Source organism: Oryctolagus cuniculus, chromosome 6 (genome assembly GCF_964237555.1).
Source record: "Oryctolagus cuniculus chromosome 6, mOryCun1.1, whole genome shotgun sequence".
Lineage (NCBI taxonomy): Eukaryota > Metazoa > Chordata > Mammalia > Lagomorpha > Leporidae > Oryctolagus > Oryctolagus cuniculus.
In genome coordinates, this window is record NC_091437.1 from 76633113 (window position 1) to 76655794 (window position 22682).

General features: G+C 41.0%; 1 protein-coding gene across 2 annotated transcripts in view; it reads right to left on the minus strand.

The window, feature by feature from the left end:
• Positions 1-10099: 10099 nt before the first annotated feature.
• The window catches only part of ST18 (ST18 C2H2C-type zinc finger transcription factor), a 125838-nt gene continuing 113255 nt past the window's right edge, over positions 10100-22682 (minus strand). For both annotated transcript variants that reach the window (XM_017341299.3, XM_017341297.3), the window contains 3 exons: positions 18023-18126; positions 15749-15892; positions 10100-12618 (listed from right to left, as the gene is read on the minus strand). In XM_017341299.3, the coding sequence (XP_017196788.2) occupies positions 12478-12618; positions 15749-15892; positions 18023-18126 (389 nt within the window). In that variant the 3' untranslated portion in view covers positions 10100-12477. The remainder of the gene's footprint in view (positions 12619-15748; positions 15893-18022; positions 18127-22682) is intronic.

Below are 22682 nucleotides of genomic sequence, written 5' to 3' on the forward strand. Positions count from 1 at the left end.
GTACAGTATTCTGCATTGACAGTTTTTTTTTTTTTTTCTTTAAGACTTGGAGTATGTCTCTCTCCATTCTTTCCTATCATGTTGGGATTCTGATGAGAAATTGGCTGTCACTCTAATTGGTGATCCTTTGAAGGTAATCTGGCATTTTTCTCATGTACATTTTAGGATCTTTTCTTTATGTTTTATTCTTGAAAACTTGTCTAAAATGTGTTGTGCTGAAGATATTTTTTGATCATGTCTATTAGGAGTTCTTTGTGCTTCTTATACTTGTATGTCCATGTCTTTCTCCAAATTAGGGAATATTTCTTCTATTATTTCACTGGATAGTTCTTCTAATCCATTTGTCCTTCCATACTCGCAGGAACTCTTTATACACCTATGTTTGATCATTTGATGGTATCCCTTAAATCTCAAACACTCTTTTCAGGCTCTCTAGTTTTTCATCTTTTTTTTTTCAATCTGAGATATTTCCAAAGATTTGTCTTCTAGCTCAGATATTCTTTCTTCAGAATCACTGAGTCTGTTCTTAAGAGTTTCCACTATATTACTTATTTGACATATTGAATTCTTCATTTCTAATATTTCAGTTTGAGGTTTCTTCAATATCTCTATTTCCTAGCAGGATTTCTCATCCATGTCCTGTATGGATTTCTTTAACTCATGTGTTTACTTCTCTGTATTTTTGAGTAAAGTTATGATCATTCTTTTGCATTCTTTTTCAGGAACTTCCATCTCTTCATCTTCGCATCTAATACTGAAGTCTTGTTGTGTTCCCTTTGGGAGTCATATTGTCTCTTTGTTCATTTTCTATGTTTATTTTTAGGCATTTGGGCAAATATTTGTTAGTTTTTTTCCACTGAGAGCTTTTATCTTTTATCTATGGCTTAGTGGAGTGTCTGCTCCTTCAGTGGATATCCAGATGTGTGTGCTGGGTGGGGACAGAGAGCTTTGGCCAGTGCTTGAAGGTGGGGCAAATGTCCAGATGACACCCAAGTTGGACATGGTGGATCTCAATCATCAGCAGAGGAGAGTATGAGCACACCAGGTGATATGTTCTCAGCCTCAGCCCCTCTCTGCTAAGGTGAACCAACTACCCAGAGTGAGCTCACAATGCCTGTATACCCCACCCACTCAGGCAAATTAATTCCACAAAGGATGTATGCAGTCTTCAGTGTGAGTGTAGAGCCTTCTCTGATGATCCATCCCAACACTCAGTCGACTCTGAGCCTCTGAAACCAGTGATTGCCCAATGATCCAGATATTCCCTATGCTCTGTCATAGAATCACAGAATTCCCAGTCACAGGGCACAGGGCATCCGCTATCAGCCCTGACAGCCTCCCTGTACCCAAGTGTCTGTCTGATAGAGGTTGGTTGGTGCTCCACCTTGGCAAGTTGAGTCTGGTGCCTTGATTGAGTGAGGGGAGGGGAACAATGTGCCCTCACTTTGCAGATCTAAGTGCGCCCCATCCCCTGCCAACCCTCCAAAACAGACTCAAAGTTAGTTGGGACCTTGAATTTATCCCTGTAATAAATTCTCCCAGTCACCTGCATGCTACAGCAGCCCAGCCTCTAGTAGCCTTATGAAGATGGTTTTCCTCCTTGTTGGTCACTGGGCACCTTGTTGGGAAGGGGAGGAAAGCAATGTGCTCTCTGTTCATGGGTTTAGGTGGACACCCCTGCCCTGTGCTAGTGCTTCAGGCCAGGTTCAAAGTCAATGGGGGACTGCAGGGTTCTCCTTCAGGTAATATCACTAGTGCTGCAGGTTCCTCTCATCTTGCTCTGAGAAATTGGCATCCCCACCAGCCACTGGCTACAAAAGCTGCCAGTGGTGTCCTGCTTGCTGCTATGTGGCCATACCATCTCTGCTGTTCTATGGAGTCTCTCTTTTTTCTGTATACTTTCCACTGCAAACTTCTATCCTACTGTTTCCTGGGCATGTATTTCCTCCCTTATTCTTCTGGTATCTTCCTTTGGTCAAAATCAGCACATCTTTCGCTAATTTGCCATCTTGGGTCTCAACAATGATCTTTTTTTATTTATTTGACAGGTAGAGTTATAAACAGAGAGAGAGAGAGAGAAAGACAGAAAGAAAGGTCTCTCTTCTGTTGGTTCACTCCCCAAATGGCCGCTATGGCTGGTGCTGCGCCGATCCGAAGCCAGGAGCCAGGTGCTTTTTCCTGGTCTCCCATGTGGGTGCAAGGGCCCAAGCACTTGCATCATCCTCCACTGCCTTCCCAGGCCACAGCAGAGAGCTGGACTGGAAGAGGAGCAGCTGGGACTAAAACCTGGCGTCCATATGAGATGCCAGCGCCATAGGTGGAAGATTAACCAAGTGAACCATGGCGCCAGCCCCCTCAACAATGATTGCTTAATCTTGAATCTGGTTATGCAGATAGGCGATTATAAACAAATAATATAATAGCTAAAGCAAGCAGATTTTCATGTTATGCTGGTGTGTTTGATATATTCATATGATTTTTCCATTTGATTTCTTTCTGTGACCAAGGAAAAATTATAAATGTTCCCAAAAGTTGCCCTCAAAAGGAAAAGTAGATAAAAATCACTGTGATTCATGAACTGTAGAAAAGCTAGACTTTTTTCTTTTCTTTTTTAAAAAATTATCTATTTGGGAGACAAAGAGAGAGAGAGAGAGAGACTGACAGAGATCCTTTATCTGCTCCTCATTCCTTAAAATTTCTGCAACAGCCAGGACTTAGCCAAAGCCAAGAATCCACTTTGAGTCTCCTGCATGGGTGGCAGGAATCCAAGCACTTGAGCCATTACTTGCTGCCTTCCAGGGTGCTCATTAGCAGGAAGCTAGAATCAGAAGCACATCCAGGACTCAAACTAACTACTGCAGTATGGGCTGTGAGCATCCCCTGAAGTGTCTCTACCTCTGTGTAAAATTTCCACCCTTGGTTTTTCTTTTTTTTTATTTTTTTTTCTCTTTTTTTTTTATTTTCTTTTTTTTTTTTTTTTCTCTTTATTTTTTTGACAGGCAGAGTGGACAGTGAGAGAGAGAGACAGAGAGAAAGGTCTTCCTTTGCCTTTGGTTCACCCTCCAATGGCCGCCATGGCTGGTGCGCTGCGGTTGGTGCACCGCTGATCCGATGGCAGGAGCCAGGTGCTTCTCCTGGTCTCCCATGGGGTGCAGGGCCCAAGGACTTGGGCCATCCTCCACTGCACTCCCTGGCCACAGCAGAGAGCTGGCCTGGAAGAGGGGCAACCGGGACAGAATCCGGCGCCCCGACCGGGACTAGAACCCAGTGTGCCGGCGCCACAAGGTGGAGGATTAGCCTAGTGAGCCGTGGCGCTGGCGGTTTTTCTTTTTAAACACTTTTTTGGTTTTATGCAGAAAGAATGGTCAGATAGTACTGTCCAATAGAAATTAGTAGAAATCCACATGTATAATCTTTTACATTTTCTTACATTCACATTGACCATCAAAATAAAAGAAAAAGTCATGAAAACTGATATTATAATCCAACTTAATGCATATGACATATGTTTATATCAACCTGTGACACTAGCCATAATTCAGTACCCAATAGCTACTATTTGAGCAATGGCAGGGAGACTGAGACACAGCTGTAGGCAGAGGGGAAGAGGCTATGAGGAGAGAGTGGAAGGACCAATGAAGAGGCTCATTCTGGTGGGCAGAGTCTCAGTGCAGAGCTGAGCAGATGGTGGGTGTCAGTTGTGCATAAGTTACTGAGCCACTTTGTGAATCCTTTTAAAAGTGTGTCATGATAATAATTCACAGAGGTGTGAGACTTAAATAATATGTGTAAAGTACTGAGGACATTTCTAGTAAACCTTAAGTACTTGATAAATGTTAGCACTCACACAGACACACTTGCCTTAAAATAAATCTTCAGGGTACTTACAGTTCCTGTGGGAACTTGGTATTTTTCCAAGCCTGTGAATTAGCTTTTGCTATTTATTTTGAGAAGTTTGCATTTTATTTTCTTTTGATTATTTATTTGAGAGAGAGAGAGAGAGAGAGAGAGAGAGCTCCCATCTGCTGATTCAGTCCACAAATGCAACAGCCAGGACTAAGCCAAGCTGAAGCTGGGAACTGGGAACTTAAACCAGGCCATGGTAGCAGGAACCCAGCTAATTGAGCCATCAACCTGCTGTCTTCCAGAGTCTGCATTAAGAGGAAACTGGAGTCAGGAGCAGCGTATGGAAGCCAGGTAGCTCTGATATGGGACACAGGCATCCAAATCAGCAGCTTAACTGTTAGGCTAAACATTGATTCCTATATTTACTTTTGAGTTTCTTTTAAAAACCCAAGTCTATTGGGGAGATTCCAAAATGGTGGATCAGGGAAAGACATATAGCACTAGGCTAGGGATAAATAGTAAAAAAACAAAAACAAAAACAAACAAAAAGGTGTAGGAAGTGCACTCTCAGGGGAAAATCTGAGAGAAAATCAACACTGGAAATCCTACGAGAGGAAGAGGAACACCAGGGACCCATGAGGAGGATGCGTACATGCAGCACCAACACGGACCCAATACGTGACTGTAGCAGCCGAGAGCCAGAACAGACTGAAGCAACCTGTGGTGATATAGCCGGAGGGAGAGTGGGGGGAACCCTAGGGATTTGTGGTTGCTAGTAGTTGCCAGTGGACCCAGTGGAAGTAGAGGGGGTATGTTTATCTCGCCCTAACTTCCCCACAACAGTGCCCGCTGCCTGGTGGAGAAAGGGCGGGCTCCATTTTGGATTTGGGCGGGAGCTGCAGAAGCCTTTGTGTGCTCACAGCAACTGGCTGAGATAGGACACCATCTTCTTGGCAGTGGCAGTGGAGGGGAGAGAGCAACATTCAGGCAGTGGCTCTTGTGTAATCCAGAGATTCTAGCAGATGGAAACATCCGCAGTCCCCACTGACTTTGAGCCTGGCTGGGGGGGCAGCTGGGCACCCACGTAGGACTGCAAGGCTCCCCCAGTCCTCCAGGATAAAGATGCCTAGGTGGATCTGGCTTGGAGAACGTCTGCCTCTCTGTTTCCTCGACAGGCTGGCAGAGCAGAGCAAAATCTGTGCACCCAGCAACTGTGGGAGCCTTGTGTGCTGAAACTGTGGGAACTAGAGGGTTACATGAGAAGGTGAAGGTGTAGCCGGGTCTCTGGGCAATCACTGGGTGTTGCTTCACAGGCTCAGAGCTCCTTGGTTGCCTGGAGCGGGTCATTGTAGTAGGAACTGTGCTCACAGTGAGGACTGTGCAGATCATGTGGCTTATACGGCAGCACAAGTGAGTGTCGAACCCACTGGGGGCTAACACCTGGGCATTCCTCAGCTTGAAGAAGAGGTAAAAGGGTGATCACACAAACAGAGGTGACCACTCCCCTCCTTCTGTTAACAAGAATAGACCTACCACATCCAACTTGGGTGTTACCCTGGATACTTGCCCTACCCTGGAGCACTGACCAGAGCTCCCTTGCCACACCCACCACACACATGTTGGTATTCACCAAAAGTGCAGACATTCCACTAAGTCACAGAGGCATAGCTCAAATATAAAAGCCATCAGAGGGAAATACCATGTTAACCAGTTTAATAAATTTTCTTCATTTCTTCTCTTTTCCTTTTCTTCCCTTTTCTGCTCACCCTCCCTTGATTCTGTTGATTATTTATAGTTTTACAACTGTTCTAGATGATTCTCTAGAGATGAAAAGCATATGTGAGAGAAGGTGAAAAAATCCATTTTTATGTTTACCAAAGTATTCAGAAAGGTGGCTGAAAACATTTAGAGCTTTTAGAATTTCTGATGATTCAAAACAAAGCCATTTATATACCTTAAATGTGTGCATGGAGATTGGAGATATATTCACAGACGTGTGCAGACATTACTGGGTCTGTTGAAAGTTGGTTACCACAGCATATAATCAAAACAACCTGTTGATAAAACTGAGTCTGACTTGATTGTAAGCAACGACGATGGACAGAGAGGGATATTTGTGTGACTTGAGGGGTCTGCTTTAAGGAGACCTCAAAGGCCTTTGATTGTGAGGACATGATTGGAGTTGGGCAAGTTCATGTCTTAACAATTTAGGAGAGAGGCACACAGCAAAGTACAGGTTTCAGTGTGAGACTCTAAAAATGAACAATTATTTGTTGCCATCTGTTGTCCTGAGAGGAGGCCTTTATTCAGATTGTAGTTCTAGTTCTATCTAGTTCAGATAAATGGACTGTTTGTAATCTTCTGGAACAAATAATGAAGATACACATTTTTTTTTCATTTATTTGACAGATAGAGTTATATACAGTGAGAGAGAGAGAGACAGAGAAAAAAGCCTTCCTTCCGTTGGTTCACTCCCCAAATGGCCACATTGGTAGGTGCTGTGCCAATCCGAAGCCAGGAGCCAGGTGCTTCCTCCTGGTCTCCCACATGGGTACAGAGGCCCAGGCACTTGGGCCATCCTCCACTGCCCTCCTGGGCTACAGCAGACAGCTAGACTGGAAGAGGAGCAACTGGGACTAAAACCCAGAGCCCATATGGGATATCGGTGCCACAGGTGGAGGATTAACCAAGTGAGCCACGCGCTGGCTCCTAAGATATGTATTTTCAATCTTGCTTCCTAGGCAAGAATTTCTCAGAAGTATAAACTCCTGGTATTGGGCCAATCCAATAGTCAGGGCATCTCCAAGACAATAGTAAACGATGGTCATGTGCAGAGCCAGCTCTCTGTGTGTGGATGTTTCTGGCCCTCAGGTTGTTGATGGGGCACAAAACTGGAAACTTGTCTCTCCTATTTTTGGAATTCAAGTATGTCAGTCTCAGAGACTAATATTTACAAACATTTCTGATGGTTACAAGTTTTATTCTTTAAAACTGTTATGAGTAACATATCCCCCAACGCACTCTGTCCTTTAAAATAGCTTGTCCACAAATCCACAAGATTTCATTTAATAACGAGCAAGGCAATCAGTCACAGGGAGAAAATGACTAGCTTTGCATGTGATAATACGTGTCTGAGTGGAAAATTCTAGTCACATGGCAGCTGCTTCTTAAGAGCAGGGAACTTTAAATTCTCTTTATGTTTTTAAATATTTAATAGCTGGTAAAGGTCAATAGAAAGTGTCCTTTTCCTTGTCAGGAGCCAATGCAAAACTGTCAAACACACACGAAGAGCAAAATAATTACATCGCTTTGCTCTAGAAAGAACAATGAGAAAACTAGTCGTTTACATTTTGCTTATTTTCTGGCTTTAATACAACACATATTAAGATTTTTTCAATTCCAACTCATCAAAGAAATGATTAAGGCTTCACATTTTTATGACATGCCTTCACAAGACAGCTACATCTTAATGGTGTGATCTAAATGTGAAAATGATGCTTCTTTGAATGACTTTTCCCTCATCGGTGATTAACTGACCAGCTGTAGCCCAGTGACTCTGTGGGGTTGGCTCAAGTCAGTAACAAGGCCTGCAGACAGGACAGGTGCTTGTCTCAGGGTTAGAACTGAGCTGAATCCTGACCCTGATATTATCTCTGCAGCATCAAGCAAATTCTTTATTCTTTCTAATTCTCTGTTTTCTACCAATATAGCTCAGACCATAATAATTTCATTGCAGTGTGGCTGTGAAGGCTACAGGAGAGATTGGAGGGGGGTGTACTTAGTCATAGTGGGTAGGCACTTTTATCTTGCTAAGCTTTAGAAATACTGGGGATATGTCTGGGGCTTAGCATGTATTCTTTATCAACCCCAATTCTTATTTTCTATCTTCAAGATGAGAAGACATCTGACAGAAGACTGACAGATTCCACTGGTTGAAACAGCCAGATCCAGGAGTCTACACTGGGCTCTCTCATGTCTGAAAGAACAGATTAGTGAGACCTGCTATTGTTCTGATTATCATATACCAAACCCAGTGGTTTTCTTCAAAATGGCTGAAAGAGGCTATGGTTTGCTTTCCAACCAAATCCATCTGAGTTTGAGTCCTGCTTGCTCTTTTTGCTAGTTTTATGGTCTTGTGTGGGTTACTAACTTATCTGAGCACCGGTTTCCTCACCAGTTTAATTGGGCATGGTGATACAAGCTTCACATATTTGCGAATTTTATGAGATGAAGTAGACAAAGCATCATTGATTGTGTGTGACAGTGCAGATAGTTATTAGCCAATTACATCTGCTTACTGTATAATTATCTACTGAATAATGAGAGGAAATAGCAGAGTACAATTCCCAGACCACAGTAAAATGGATGCGATGAGTTCAGAGACATAGACAACATTAGTTTTATGAATATTAATAAAATATTTATGCAGCATAGCAAGTTAATTTTTAAACTTTTTTCAATAGAGCAAATCAAAGAATCATTTCATTTGCCCCTTCTTTTCATTCAGAACTTTGGATTCAGTAGTATTTTTGTCATGTGTCTAAAGGCCCCAGGACTTTTCATAGGCTGGTGACACCAGTTTCAACAAGGACTATTGAATTTTCTCTCCTACCATAGCCGTAAGGTACAGCAGTGGATACAATTATGCTTCCCTTGATGTAAGAAATGTTCATCATTTGAACTGCTGGATAGATAATCTCTCATGGAAGTATGATTTCGTCATTCTTTGATTTTAGATATTTTAGGCGTATCCTACTCTGCTTATAGACTTCAGCAGGTTATGCTGTGATCCTCCCTATAATACTCCCCTGGGCTTTTTGATTCTTCTTTTCTCATTTCTCAGCAATCTTCTTCTATTTTAAGAATGGTGAGCTATCTGCTTGCAGACTTAGCTCACAGCCATGCCTTTGCACATGCAGCGCTTGCCACTTGCATTGCCTTTTCTGAAAACTTTCCAGCAAATCTCAAGCTGATACTTCTTCCAGGAAATTAAAATATGATGGATAGACCCTCACATTGTTCCCACAGAAGCCTGTGTGTACCCCAGTCACAGTATCTTCCACTTATTTCATTGTGTCCCAGCAGGCCCAACTTGATGAAAGTTGGAAAGTGGGCCTGACACATGTGTGTTCTAGCTACCTGTTCTATGAATGAAAAAATTGTACTCCTCATTGCTTTCTTGTTTCTAATAGGATGATGCTCATTGAAATGCATGTTGGTGACGGATTTGCAGGATGATTAAAGATCCCCATCAGGGCAAGATGTACACACTTGGCAAAACCTAAGCTAGGAGCCTGGCTGGCTCAATTATACCTTTCTATGCATTGCCACAGGGTGTAGCACCTGTACACTAAGCACAGTGCACTTGGTGGCTAAAAGAAGTGATGTTGTGCATTAACAGTTATGCACCAACTCTTGTGACAGGAATGTGTACCGGGCACTGCCTGGCTTTCCTCTGGGGACTCAGGCCTTTCTGCAATAAATTTTGCTTCATTACCTGAATTTACATGGATTTTAATGCAGTGAGTATAAGTGGCAACCATTCCTAGTGATGTGTATATCTGGGTAGAAATGGGAAAATTACTGTTTGACATTAGGTAGGAAAAGCACACAAACAAAGGGCAAGAGTTAATTATTATTTTCCTTTTAAGAATTTGACTTATAGATAGATAGATAGATAGATACAAAAGTACTTGAAAAGTTCATGGCAAGTGGAATTACACATTTTTTGGTGCAACAAATTTTGAAATTCCTGCATATGATGAGTCTTCAAAAAGTTTATAAAAATGTATACTAGGAAAAAACTGTGTATGGACTTCATTCTTTTTCAAAATGAAAAAGAGGAGGAAACTAATTTGTCATAACTTAGTAACATTAGAGAACTAGTCTTTTAATTTCATTTCATATACTCAGTACCCACAGCAATTTTGGAAACAGGCAAATGGAGTTTACACCATTTGAGCTCACTAGATCCAGCTCAATTTCCTGGTAGGTACCCCTAGATCAAAGGCATCCCCGGTTCAAGTGTAGACCATACCAAAACCTGATGACTCCACAACTGGCAAAAAGTCTCATCTGGTTGGGGTGAAAAATGAGCCAAGAAGACCAGTTGTCAGGATACAAATGCATCAGAACTCTTTGCAAGCTTGAGTGTACTCTGGCTACCTGATCGTGGCACCTTCCAGAGCTGTGGTTTCTATGGGAATGATGATCCCAGTCTGTACACAGCAGCCTGAGAAAGACCACAGCAAAGCTCATTATCAATGTTTATTTCCTACCATACACCAAATGTACAGCACTGAACACAATTTTGTTGCTTTGATGTAAGAAATATTAATTGTTTGATAAACAGTATACAAACAAACTACTTCAAATTAAAAAAATGCATACATCATTGCCTTTTTGTTGTTTACAAAAGACCCAATTTACAGTATCAATCATCAACATAGTTGAAATGAAAAAAAAATTCAGTGCACATTACAAAACACAGCCAGTACAAAGGAGGCAAATAAATACAAACGTAGTCACAAAACATTTTGCTCAAACTATGCAAACACAAATAAATTAACCTGAAGTCATAGTAAATTATAGTAATAAATACATAGGTTGGTAAGAGATTTCTTTTAAATTAAATAAAATATATAACAAACCTGTTAAAATATTTAGCAAATTAAATTTTTGTCTTTGTAATAACTGAACTCATTTGTATCATCTATGAAGTACTGTATAGCAAAATGTTTGCAAATACATAACTTTAATAGAAAATTTTGTTTGGTGTTCCATTTATAATAGACAGCACATACGGTAGCTCTTTTTTTCTTTAAAATTGATTTTTAAATAAACACCATTCCTACCTAAGAACAGACATCTCATTTTCACTAAACTAAGATTCAAGAGTTCAAATGAACCCCAAACCAAAGATAAGCCCCACTTAATGCATAACAGTGACCAAAGTTTTATGAGCGTGGAATTACTGTTGAGTATTACTCTTCATTTGTGCAGGTAACAGTAACAACATCAAGCTTGTGAATGCCATCACATTCAATCTAAATATCCATGAGGCTAATCAAAAATAAACACTTTTGTTATAGCACAGAAAATTAAGCCCACACCAAGTTCATGTGTACATTTACACAGAGGCACATCTGCACATGAAATGTGTGTGCACACCAAAAAGGCAGTTTAGCTGGTTGTCTATACCTTTTCCTTAAAAAAAATAAATATAAAAAAACCTTTGAAACAATGCTTAACTACTTTACAATCCCTGAAATAGACATTGCCTTTACTATAGCAACTACAAAACTCTGACCCATTCACGAACTCACAATTGCGGGCTCAATTTCATGTGTGGTTCAATGTGTCTTGTGACTGTGCCCGAAAGTATGGTGTGTGTGAGGGTATATATGTGTGCATGTGTACGTGTGTGTATTTTGTAGCTCTTGTAGTTCTAGGGCAAAATTTTTTTTATTTTACCACATTGAAAGTTGTCTTGTTTTCCAAAGAAGATAAGACCAATGTTGCCAGTATTCAAATAAATCACTAAGATTGGAGTTACCATGTTTTTCATGTCTTACTCTATTTTCCTCTCCTTTCCAGTCAACCCAGTAAGATAAATGCTATTTCAGGGGATATGGTATCTACAAAGTTTTCCATTTGGATGCGTTTGTATTTGCTAAGTACAAGTCTACACCAATATTGTCACTTGTGTATTGTACCAACATATGGCAGGAAAGCCTGGCTGGTCACATCAACTCTTATTTCTCATCTTGGGCTAAGAGTTGCCAACTATCTGTATGACTTGAAAAACAAACAGAAAATCTGCATCGCTAAAAAGCTTGTGTTTCTTTAAAACATTTCAAATAAATAATTCATATTAACTAAAACCATACAGCCAAGTCGAATACTTTGCTGATTGCTATATTTAATTATTGCTAACAAATTCTGAGCAGGCTGTTTTCCAGCATCCTGTGCTTGTGTGAGTGCAGATTGCCCACAAGTGGGCGCCATTTATCTTCTTATTCTTTCCACGCAACTCACCTTACCGCAAACTCATAAATACAAAAACTAGGGGAAGGTTGGGGGGGGAGGGGCAGCAGGGGAAGAACTGTGCAATAGAAATCGAACTCGGCCATAGTGCAGTCCTTAGACAAGGATTTTCTTTCACACCTTCTTGTTTTCTCATTTAAACCCAGCGAGATAGGTGATTTGAGAATAGCATTTCTATGTAAATCCTATTGGAAAATAAATTAATAAACACACTTGTAAAAATATGGCAGACTTCAAAATGCAGTTAAAAGATAAAAAACTCTTTGATTAGTAATAAATAAAATATAAAAATGTCACATTTATTTTACATATACTTTACAAAAGAAAGAGTGCAATGAAGAAATAAAAGAAAAACATATGAAAATAAATAAGATCTAAGAATTGACTGCATTGCTTTTAATCCAAAGAGTCTATCATAGTTTTCCTTTCTTTTTTCGTGTAAGCTGGGGAAAAAAAATTAGTGCAATGTTGCGGTTGTAAATGCAGTAGGGCAAGCTCCATGCCTTAGCAGTACACAGACCCCGGACAGATCCATCTGGAGTTTACTGCTGTTGGTGACTCCTGTGGCCAGGCAGCGCTGTGATCCTACACATGGATGCCCTTCACTGCCTGTTTGATACTTTCCAGTAGAGCTTTGCATTCCGGGGAATAGTCCCGCTCCAGATTGCTGTACATGTCTGTGAGTGTATTTACATATGCTTCGAAATTCTGCTCACTGATAGGTCCCTAAATGGAGACAAAACACATTGAGCCAATCACAAGGGTTCAGGCTGAGGCAAAGAAGGGCCACCCAACACCCAGAAATTTTGGGAGCCCAGGAGTATAGGAAGAAAGGCTTGGATCCATGTGACTGCCAGTTGAGAGGACTGAGAAGGATTGAGTATGTGTTGAGATTCACCTGTTCTTGATGAACCTTGATTGTGCAGTATTGGAACTCAGTTTGGAACCATGTAAAACATGTATCTAGCTGCTGAGCTGGAATCCTTAAACCTTAAACTCAGCCACAATTGCATGTGCTCAGCCCAGAAAAGCTCTCTTGGTTGAGGAGGGTGAAAGTAGGAGAGGCTGGGGAGGAAGGTTGGTTCCTTTAGAGCACTGTGCTGGAATTTAAGAAATGTGAGATTCCGGAAGGTTGCTCATTATCCAGCTTTGGTGGAAACCTTTCCTCCTCCATCCTCAGACACCTTTTGTTGATTTTTCCCTGTGGTATTTTTATATAATTTTCAAGTTCTCTATCTGCCTTCTGATAGACTAGCAACTCCATAGTCAAGGCTTGTTAATCTGTTATCCTTTTGGTATCTGCCTTGTCTAAAGTGATGCTCTGCAGAGTGCCCACTGGGAGACAAATGACACACAGGAAATGCTATGCCACCATTGCTGGGGCCTCCATGTCCCCATCATTTTGAAAACACAAGGGGCTAGAAAGAAAGGATTTTAAGAGGTCTAAATAGAGGTCCATGCTGTGGTGCAGCAGGTTAAGCTGTTGCCTGCAATACAGGCATCCCATAGGAGCATTGGTTCAAATCCTGGTTACTCTACTTCCAATTCAGCTCCCTTCTAATGTGTCTTGGAAAGCTGTGGAAGATGGTCCAAGTACTTGGGACCCTGCCACCCACATGAGAGACCAGGATGGAGTTCGAGGCTCCTGGTTTCAGCCTGGCCCAGACCTAAATGCTTCAGCCATTTGGGGGAGTGAACCAGCATACAGAAGACCTCTTTCTCTTTCTCTGTAATTCTGCATTTCAAATAATTAAAAATGAAATCTCAAAAAAGGCTACTATAGATATTTAGTATATTATTGTTATTGCCACTATTTAGATAGTTAACTTTCTAAATGTGAAGATTGGTTGAGCTGAGTGAAGTACTGACCTAAATTATTAGTATTGGTCAATTATGATTTGTTGTTCCTTTTTAGTTTCTGCCTTTGCTGTACCAAGTATTTCTTGGAGAACAGTGTAAGTGGATGAGAACTCCAGTTGCAGAGTGGATAAAGGCACCACCAGAAAGCCAGTCCATTTAACTCGTGGTAGCTTTAAAGCCTTAATCAAACAATGGAATCATGAGGCCGGCGCCATGGCTCACTTGGTTAATCCTCCACCTGCGGCACCAGCATCCCATGTGGGTGCCAGGTTCTAGTGGAGGATGGCCCAAGTGCTTGGGCCGTGCACCCGCATGGGGGACCAGGAGGAAGCATCTGGCTCCTAGCTTCGGATCGGTGCAGCGCTGGCCATAGTGGCCATTTGGGGAGTGAACCAACGGAAGGAAGACCTTTCTCTCTGTCTCTCTCTCTCACTGTTTGTAACTCTACCTGTCAAAAGAAAAAAAAAATGGAATCCTTCTGAGCCTTGATTTCTTCAACTACAGAATGGGAATATCAAAGCTCACTTGATGATCTTGTGAACATTACACATGATCAACCATACAAGTCACCCTAGAGTGTCTTGGATCACAGGATGTCTTTTTTAATGGCCCTGGCAAGGAGGAAAATATTAAGGAAAACACATTTGTCATACAATTATTACCTTAATACTAGTCATAAATAAATAATAATTTCTTTTCCATTGTACTCATTATTACATTATTGATATTTGGGGGAGCTCAAGAAGCACATTCAGAATTAGTTAAGATGGGGGCTCCATGCTGAGAAGGTGGATAAATTGAGGGATTTACTGCTTTAAGAAAAACCAATTATATTTCCTCATCATGTTGCTGCTTCATAAAACTGTTTCATAGATAAATGGGGCTACTTCAGAAAAGTTGTTCTAAGAAAGTAATCTCTGGGGGCTGGCACTGTGGCATAGCAGGCAAAGCTACCTCCTACGGAGTTGGCATCCCATATGGGCTCTGATTCAAGTTCTAGCTTCTCTGCTTCCAATCCAGCTGGATACAAATGTGCCTAGGAAAGCAGTGGAGGATGGTTCAAGTCCTTGAGCTCCTGCACCCATGTGGGAGAACCGAAAGAAACTCCTGGCTCCTGGCTTTGGGCTGGCCCAGCCCTGGCTATTGTGGCCATTCAGAGAGTGAACCAGCAGATGGAAGTTTGATCTCTCTTTCTTCTCTCTCTCTCTCCCTCTTTCTCTCTCTCTAACTCTGCCTTTCAAATAAGCAGATAAATCTTAAGTGAGCGCTGAAAACATTAAAAGCATTTAACAGTATAACCCCTCCTCCAAAGACATATTCATGAAAAGGAGAAGGAGACAATTTTTTTATGCATTCTAAGTAGTTGAATACCTAAAATACAGGTTTAGATTCCAGAAATAAGGCTGTATAGCTCACTTTCACAGTTTTTACTCTGTAAGGGGAGAACTAAAGTAGGAAAAAAACACCACATCTACTGGGGTTACTGAGTAGAGTGGGTGATGCCAATGACTGGCAATATCTTCCCCTTGTAAATATATTTTCAGTTAAGGAAGTCTGGCATTCAAATTTCATATTACCTCATAAAGCAAACTTCATATTAAAAGGTATCTTGAAGTGATCCTGGTCTTTAGGTCTTTACAAAAAAAGCCTGACCTTCATCTAATTTAAACATACAAGGGTATTTCCAAAAGTTCACAGGAAAAATGGAATTAAAGACAAGTTTATGTTGGTCCAAAAGTATTTGAAATCCTGAATTATTTTTTTTTTCATAGTATGCATTTTCCATGAACTTTTGGAGGATCCCTTATCTGCATCTAACTATGTTAATAGTGAAGGAGGTGATTGTTAAGTGAGAACATGATGAAACTGTGGTAACTCTGACTGTTGACAGATCTCCTCAAAGTTATGTATGTCTAACTGGCAGCCCTGTGGGTAACTGCAGGATGATGTTGAAGACACTTGTCAAGGAACCACAAAATTTTGACCTTGGACTTACCATTTGTGGAAGCTGGATGTCAGCGAGGCTTGAAATGAGAGCTTGGCTCAACCCTGCTAGCTCCTTCAGTAGGCTCTCATTGTTCTGTTCTATGAGTTTGTTCTCCTCCTCTATTGTCTTTAAATTGCTCTCCATGGATGTGATCTACAATGGAAATAATGTGGGAATATGAGTAGAGCTTGGGAAGTGTACAAAAGCCTTCCCTTTGGAGGAAAATGCATTAGTTGAATATAAATGCCAAGGATGCACCGTTACAACTTCTCTGCATGAAAGTGCGTGCCCTTTTATGGCTTTAAGTGTTCGAACATATTCCCATATTTATAACTTCAGCCCAGACTTCTCCAATTGCACACTCAACTCCTCCCACAAGGCTGTATAACAGGTATTTAAGCCCATTGTGCCCAGAAATAAACCTTTGCTGTCCCCCCAAACCTGCTCTACCCATAGTTGTCCCGTTTCCAGCCATGGCAACTTGTGTGCCGCTCAGATTTTGGGGCATCCTTTTAGTGCTTTTTCTCTCAGACCGCAAATCCACTGGGCACTTCCATAGTATACCCAGGATAGGATTATTTGTGCCACCTGCATGGCTGCCACCTGGGCCCAGACAACAGGGTGGTTGTATCACCACCGCGTGGGTGGTTCTGTTTCTACCTTGGCTCCTTACAGTCTCTTCTTGATCCTTCCTCAACAGACTCCAGAACAAATCCATTATAAGTCATCGTGTTATCCTTTAGCTCAAACCCACCAATGATTCTGAATTCACTCACAAAAAAATCCCCATGTTCTTTAAAATGGCCTAGGAGAGACCACTCATGTGAACAAGGGATCGGCCTTGTGCCCCCACTGGGGTTCTCCTGCCATGACCCGCTTCCTGCTCAGCCCACGCACCAGCAGACTCACTCCCTCTTTGCTGTTTCTCACATCTCAGGGCCTGAATGAAATTCAGGACTTTGGAACTTGCTGGTTTTTGTGCCTGAATCACTTTTCCCCTACACGTGTCTGGTTAATTCCTTCCTCCTCAACTGTTTGCTGAGACGTTGCCTTCTTCCTGGGGCCCATCTGTCCTACTGAGAACTGAAATCCAGCCTCTCATCTACCCTCTCCCCCTTCTAGCAAACAGCAAAATCTATCATGAGTGAGGTTTGATTCATTGTTTGCTTCCCCGTTCTAGAATTTAAGCTCCATGAGGACAGAGCCCCCTGGTGTTCTTTGCTGATGGTTCTCAAGAAAAATTCCTGTGTTTCCAAATCAAACCATCAAGTTCTTTTGTGGGTTCACTGACCATCAATGAGAGACTGTGCAAATGGTCATGCATTTTGGATGCCTTAAAATGCTTTGTCTGCAGCTGCTGTGTGCCAAGTCTGGCAAGACTCAGTAACCACTGTGGTATAAAAACCCTGCACTCAAGATGGGAGAGTGGAACAGGGGAAAGATCCTTTAAAAATGGGATGGGAGAGGGAGTGGGAGACAGGATGGTTGTGGGTGGGAGGGAGGTTATGGGGGAAAAGCTGCTATATTTCAAAAGCTGTACTTTGGAAATTTATATTTATTAAATAAAAGTTGAAAAGAAAAAAATAAAATATATACCCCCCAAAATTATCCTTTGTCTCATTTGTTTTCTTCTGTGTTTTTGCAATAGTTATTATTAGCGATAAAAAAAACTCCTGGACAAAACTTTCAACTTCCATTTGAATAAATTTAATCAGGAGATGGGGCAGACATTATAAAGGAAAAGGCAGGATTAAGAAATTGCTTGGATATTGGGGGGTAAAGAATTCATTCAAGAAAATATCCAGTAAGATCTGTTTTTGACAAATATGGACACATTCAAAGGTGTAATCAAGTTTAGAGGTAGCTATGTTTTACTTGAAGTTTTTAAAATAAGATAAAAGCTTCTCATTATGAATTTTTCTAAAGCCCTGCATGTTCCACAGGACTCTTTAATTGTAGGATCATCTGCTCTATTTGCTTATAGAACTTTTGAAGTAATTGGGGCAAACATAAGTAACTCTGAATACACTGATGACCCAGGAAGATCCACCCATTTAGTTTACAATTATTCTGTAATCAGTGTATTCCTTCTTCGGTATCAGTATATTTTCAGATGCAAAACTTTAAAACATTATTATTTTTTAAGGAAAAAATTTCCACTTATAATAGTATCTAAAAATAAATTACCTAGGAATAAATCTAACAAAGGAAATAAAAGACGCACATATGGAAAATTGTAGAACACAAAATCATTGCTATTATAAGATGACTACTTTACTTTACCTGGGTCTGAAGTTTCATCATATCTGCTTCAATTTTAAGGTTGGATTCATTCAGTTCCTTGATTTCTTCATCCAAATGCCGAATTTCTTCATCACTCTCTATACCTAAAAGAAGAGTCAAGCTGTTTTAGTTCAACCTGAAAATATAAAGACTGGGACAATGATGAGTTCTTTAATGTTTAATTTGTGCTTTGCTGGTTGAAAATGAGACTTTAGTTGGAAATACTTTTACCCAAAAACATAAACCCAGAATTCTGGAAAAGAGGGAGGAGGAGTTAAGGAATGTAATTCCTTTGTAGGAAAGGAAAGAGAGGAGTAGAACAGCATCGCAGGTTCCTGTGGCTCAGCTATATTCCAGGAGTGTTGATATTCTCCTCACTCAAAATTTCTGATTCTCATGGCACAGCACCATGGGGCACAGCCCACTGCTCCTTTTTCACACACATAAAGACAGTGAGCATCAGAGAGGTTAAATACAGCCTTAAGAATCACTGACAGAAGCTAAATGACCTGCCTAAATTCACAATCAGAGACAGAGCTGGAGTTAAACTCCGATGCACATGCATTCTCTTGTCCACACATTGCAAGGACAGTCAGGAAATGAATTATTCTAAGTAACTAAGTATCTTGGAGCTAGACCTTATCACCTACTCTGGACGCAGAGCTGGGTTTGCTGGTAATGGGTCAGTGTGCAGGGTCGCACAGTCAGGTTCTCTATGTTGTCTTGTGTGAGAAACACACATGATCTAGTGAATGACTATTTACTTTGGAGACTGAATGCTGGCCTTGACTCTTTGTTCTTGAATTTGGACAGCTCCAGCTTCCTCTTCTGTAAAGTAATATTCCACCTGAGGCAATAGTATTTCTAACATAGCATCTGGAGAGGCAGACGAGAAGCAATATGAACAAAGAGGTCTCAGGGAAACAAGCAGGGTGCAGTGAGGACCCTCACTGGAAAAGGCTCACTTCTTCTGAGCCTTTGCAGGAGAGAAAGAGACAAGGAGAATCCAGGGGCTGAGCTGTGCCTTTCAGGAAGCAGAAGGCAGCCATGCATGGTGGGAAGGAAGTGGATGCTCCAAGGTGAGTGATGGGGAGCAGGTCATGGGGCCTCATGGGGAGCTTGGGCTTACTCCAAGTACACCAGGAACCAGTGGAGGGTTTTAAGTACAGGAGTTAGTGTGAGCTGGCTGACTTCTACAAAATGTAACTTGAACTTTTAGTGGAGAATGCACTGAAGGAGAGGCAGGTGGGTGCTGTGGTGCTGCTCTGTGATGGGGAAGATAGGGCAGTTCTTGCAGCAGCATAGTTAAAAGTTTGGTTTTGGCTAAATTAAGGGTACTTGTGACAGCTGGGCTCTTGGTACCAGGATTTACTTAGGATTAGGTTTTCCTGATGCCCAGTGTCAGTGAAGACACGCAAGCCTCTTAGTGAAGACAGGACCATTTGGAAGATGCTCAGTATCAACAGGGGACTGGAGTTAATGGGGATGCTATGACCATCAGATGGGAACCTCAAAAACAAACATCATCATCTCATCTAATACACAACAGACTCTCCACGAATTCTCATGAAATTAATACATGAGTGAACTAGTGGTTTCTGGGATTTGGAGAGATATTTTAGCCACAGGGTCAGGTTTAGTAAACTTGTGTTTTCATGTGTGTGATTTTCTCTGTTGACACATTACTGTATCTGAGACATGCAGCCGCCAATCTCCTCCCTCAACACATGACCTCTAACAGCCTTCTTTTTTCTCAGCAGATTTTGAGTTTCTCTGAGTACTAACTCATTTGAGCCTCTTAAGAAAGCCCTGAGGTAGAAACACTTAAGACTTCATTATATGATGGGAAAACCAAGGTACAAAGTAAATGGGAGAGCTGCGATTCCAGCACAGCTTCTCTGGTTCCAGACTGTGTTCTCTTAGACCAGATGGCAGTCCGCCCTGTGACCTGCAGTTCCGCTTTCTGCAGTTTCATTCATCCACGGTCAACTGCAGTCCGAAAAATATTAAATGGAAAATTCCAGAAATAATTTAGAAATTGTAAGTAACTTTTATGGCAGCATATTGTTGCCATTGTCTGACTTGGTTATTGTTATTTTTAATCTTTTACTGCACTTAATTTATAAATTAAACTTTATCATAGGTGTGTTTAGGAAAAAGCATGGTATGGGATACACAGGTATTATCTCCAGTACAAGGCATCCAGTGGGGACTTGGAACACAACCATCATGAATAAATGGGGGACTACTCCAATGTCACCTTTACTCACAGACAATCTGTTCTCAGAGTATCAGTCAAAAGTGCTCACGGATGTTCTTTTACTGACACTCTCGTAGCAGGATATGAGACATCTAGGTATTGCTGGGAAGCAAGGAAGCCATATAAACTTTCCACTAAATGTTTTACTTAATTATTCAACAACCCTGCTTTTTTATAGAGTTTATGTAACTCAAAGTGAGAAAATATGCTTTCTTTTCATTCAATTATTCTGATTTTTACTTGATACAAATCTGTTCCTAATTTGCATAATTAGAGATGATGTAATTTATACTATATATTCCATCTAATTATACAAGTGATTATAAACCTGCATATAACAGGGGTTATGTGCTCAACTTATAAAGGATTTTAAGTTGTTATTTTTAGATATTATACTAATGAAACATATTTGAAACAAACTATTATATTTCTTGAGTGAAATTCTATTTTTATATTGCATTTACGGACTAAAATTTTACTTCTTTTTTAATTAGAGGAAAATGAATTAGTGTAAAGTTGATTATTTTTGTTTAAAGGAGCAGAGAGGATTAACATCTTAGAAACGAGGGGCCAGTATTGTGGGGCGGAGTGTTCAGCCACTGCTTGTGATGCCAGCATACCGTATCAGAATGCAGGTTTGAGTCTGGTTGCTATGCATCCAATCCTGCTACCTGCTAATCAGTCTGGAAAATCAGTGGAAGGTGGCCCAACTGTTTAGGCCCTTGCCTCCCATGTGGGAGACCAGGATGGAATTCCTGGCTTCTCACTTCAGCCTGAACTAGCCCCAGCTGTTGTGGCCATATGGGGAGTGAACTAGCAGATGGAAGATCTCTCTTTCCCTCCCTCCTGCAACCCCTTCTTCTCTCCCTCTGTCACTCTGCCTTTTAAATAAATAAGTAAACTTAAAACATAAAGGACAGATGTAATAATATCTAGAACACATAGGTTTGCCACATGAGAGGAGCTACATCTACTGAATGTAAGACTCTACACACAGGCCACTCATTGTAGCTTTTACCTTTCTCCATAACACACAAAACAGTAAGCGTTCTTTCTTACACAAATTAGCTAATTTTATTATCAATGACTAGTAGTGGTCTTTTAAAAAATTAGTGTGGCAATTTAAACATGACAAAAATGGAGAACTGAAGACCAATTCTTCTAACATCAGTGTGCACTGGTCTGTAGGTAACCTTATTCTCCTGAAACATTATCTAATTCAACTAATTGTATGAATGGTTTGTACCTAGTTTAACTTAATACAGTATGCTAAGGTTAAAGTCTTATGCATTTTATATATATATATATATATATTAATATTGCCTTTCATTTTACAACCTCTTATTTTTTCTTAATGCTGCAGCAGATCCTATTATAATTTATAGGTGTATCTTATTTATTTATTTATTTGAAAGGCATAAGGAGAGAGAGGGGAGAGAGAGAGAGAGAGAGAGAGAGAGAGAGAGAGAGAAATCCCATCTATTGGTTCTCTCCCCAGATGTCTGCAAAGCACTAGAGCTAGGCACCCAGTCCATGTCTCCCACTTGAGCCAACACTGCTGCCTCCCAGGGACTGTGTAAGTGGGAAACTAGAATCATGATTCACAGCTGGGAGTCAAAACCAGGAACTTCAATGTGGGATTCCTGTGTTCTTATTAGTGTCTTAACTGCTAGGCCAAATGCCTACCATCACTTTATGTGTTACTGCAATTTGATTTTGTTTTTCTATGTATAGCTGAAGGAGTGTTGGGTTATACCTGCTTTGAAGAGCATCCAGGAAACAATTATTGTGGCCACACTTTAAGGTCAGGGACCATAGGACAGAATGTGGTTAGAGCAGGGCCTGTATCATGTTAGGTCCTTGCTGACCCTCAACTGCCCATGGACCTGAACTCAAGTGAGTTTCTCTTCACGCACAAGTCATTGTAGCTTCTTCAGCTGCTCTACATCCTCTGAACACTCAGCAGAAGATGCTGGATTTAGCGAGGAGCTGCTGAAGCTTCAGTGTGAGTTCAGCCCAGTGCTCCCAGGTTACTGTGCGAGCCTGCCATGCATTCAAGCAGACCCCAACCACAGCCCCTGATAAAGCTCTGTCCCAAGCTGATGCAAGGACATTGGCTTACTGTTCTGCTCTTCTCTTTATTAGGAGCAACCTGTGAGTTACATTATATTTAGAGTAAAGATGTGCTTGAGTACTCATGGAAAATATCTTCCTCACGCACTTGGATCTACTAAGAGTTTTACTCTGAATTTACTGACTGAGAATGTATTCTCAATTGATTATTTCATCCTTTTTCTTTGACCTCTAAAAGGCAAAGTTAGAGTTGAGATCCCTACTTGCATGACAAATAGCTTACTTCACACATTCTTTCTATGGTCCTCAGGCTTGCCTCATCCGGCT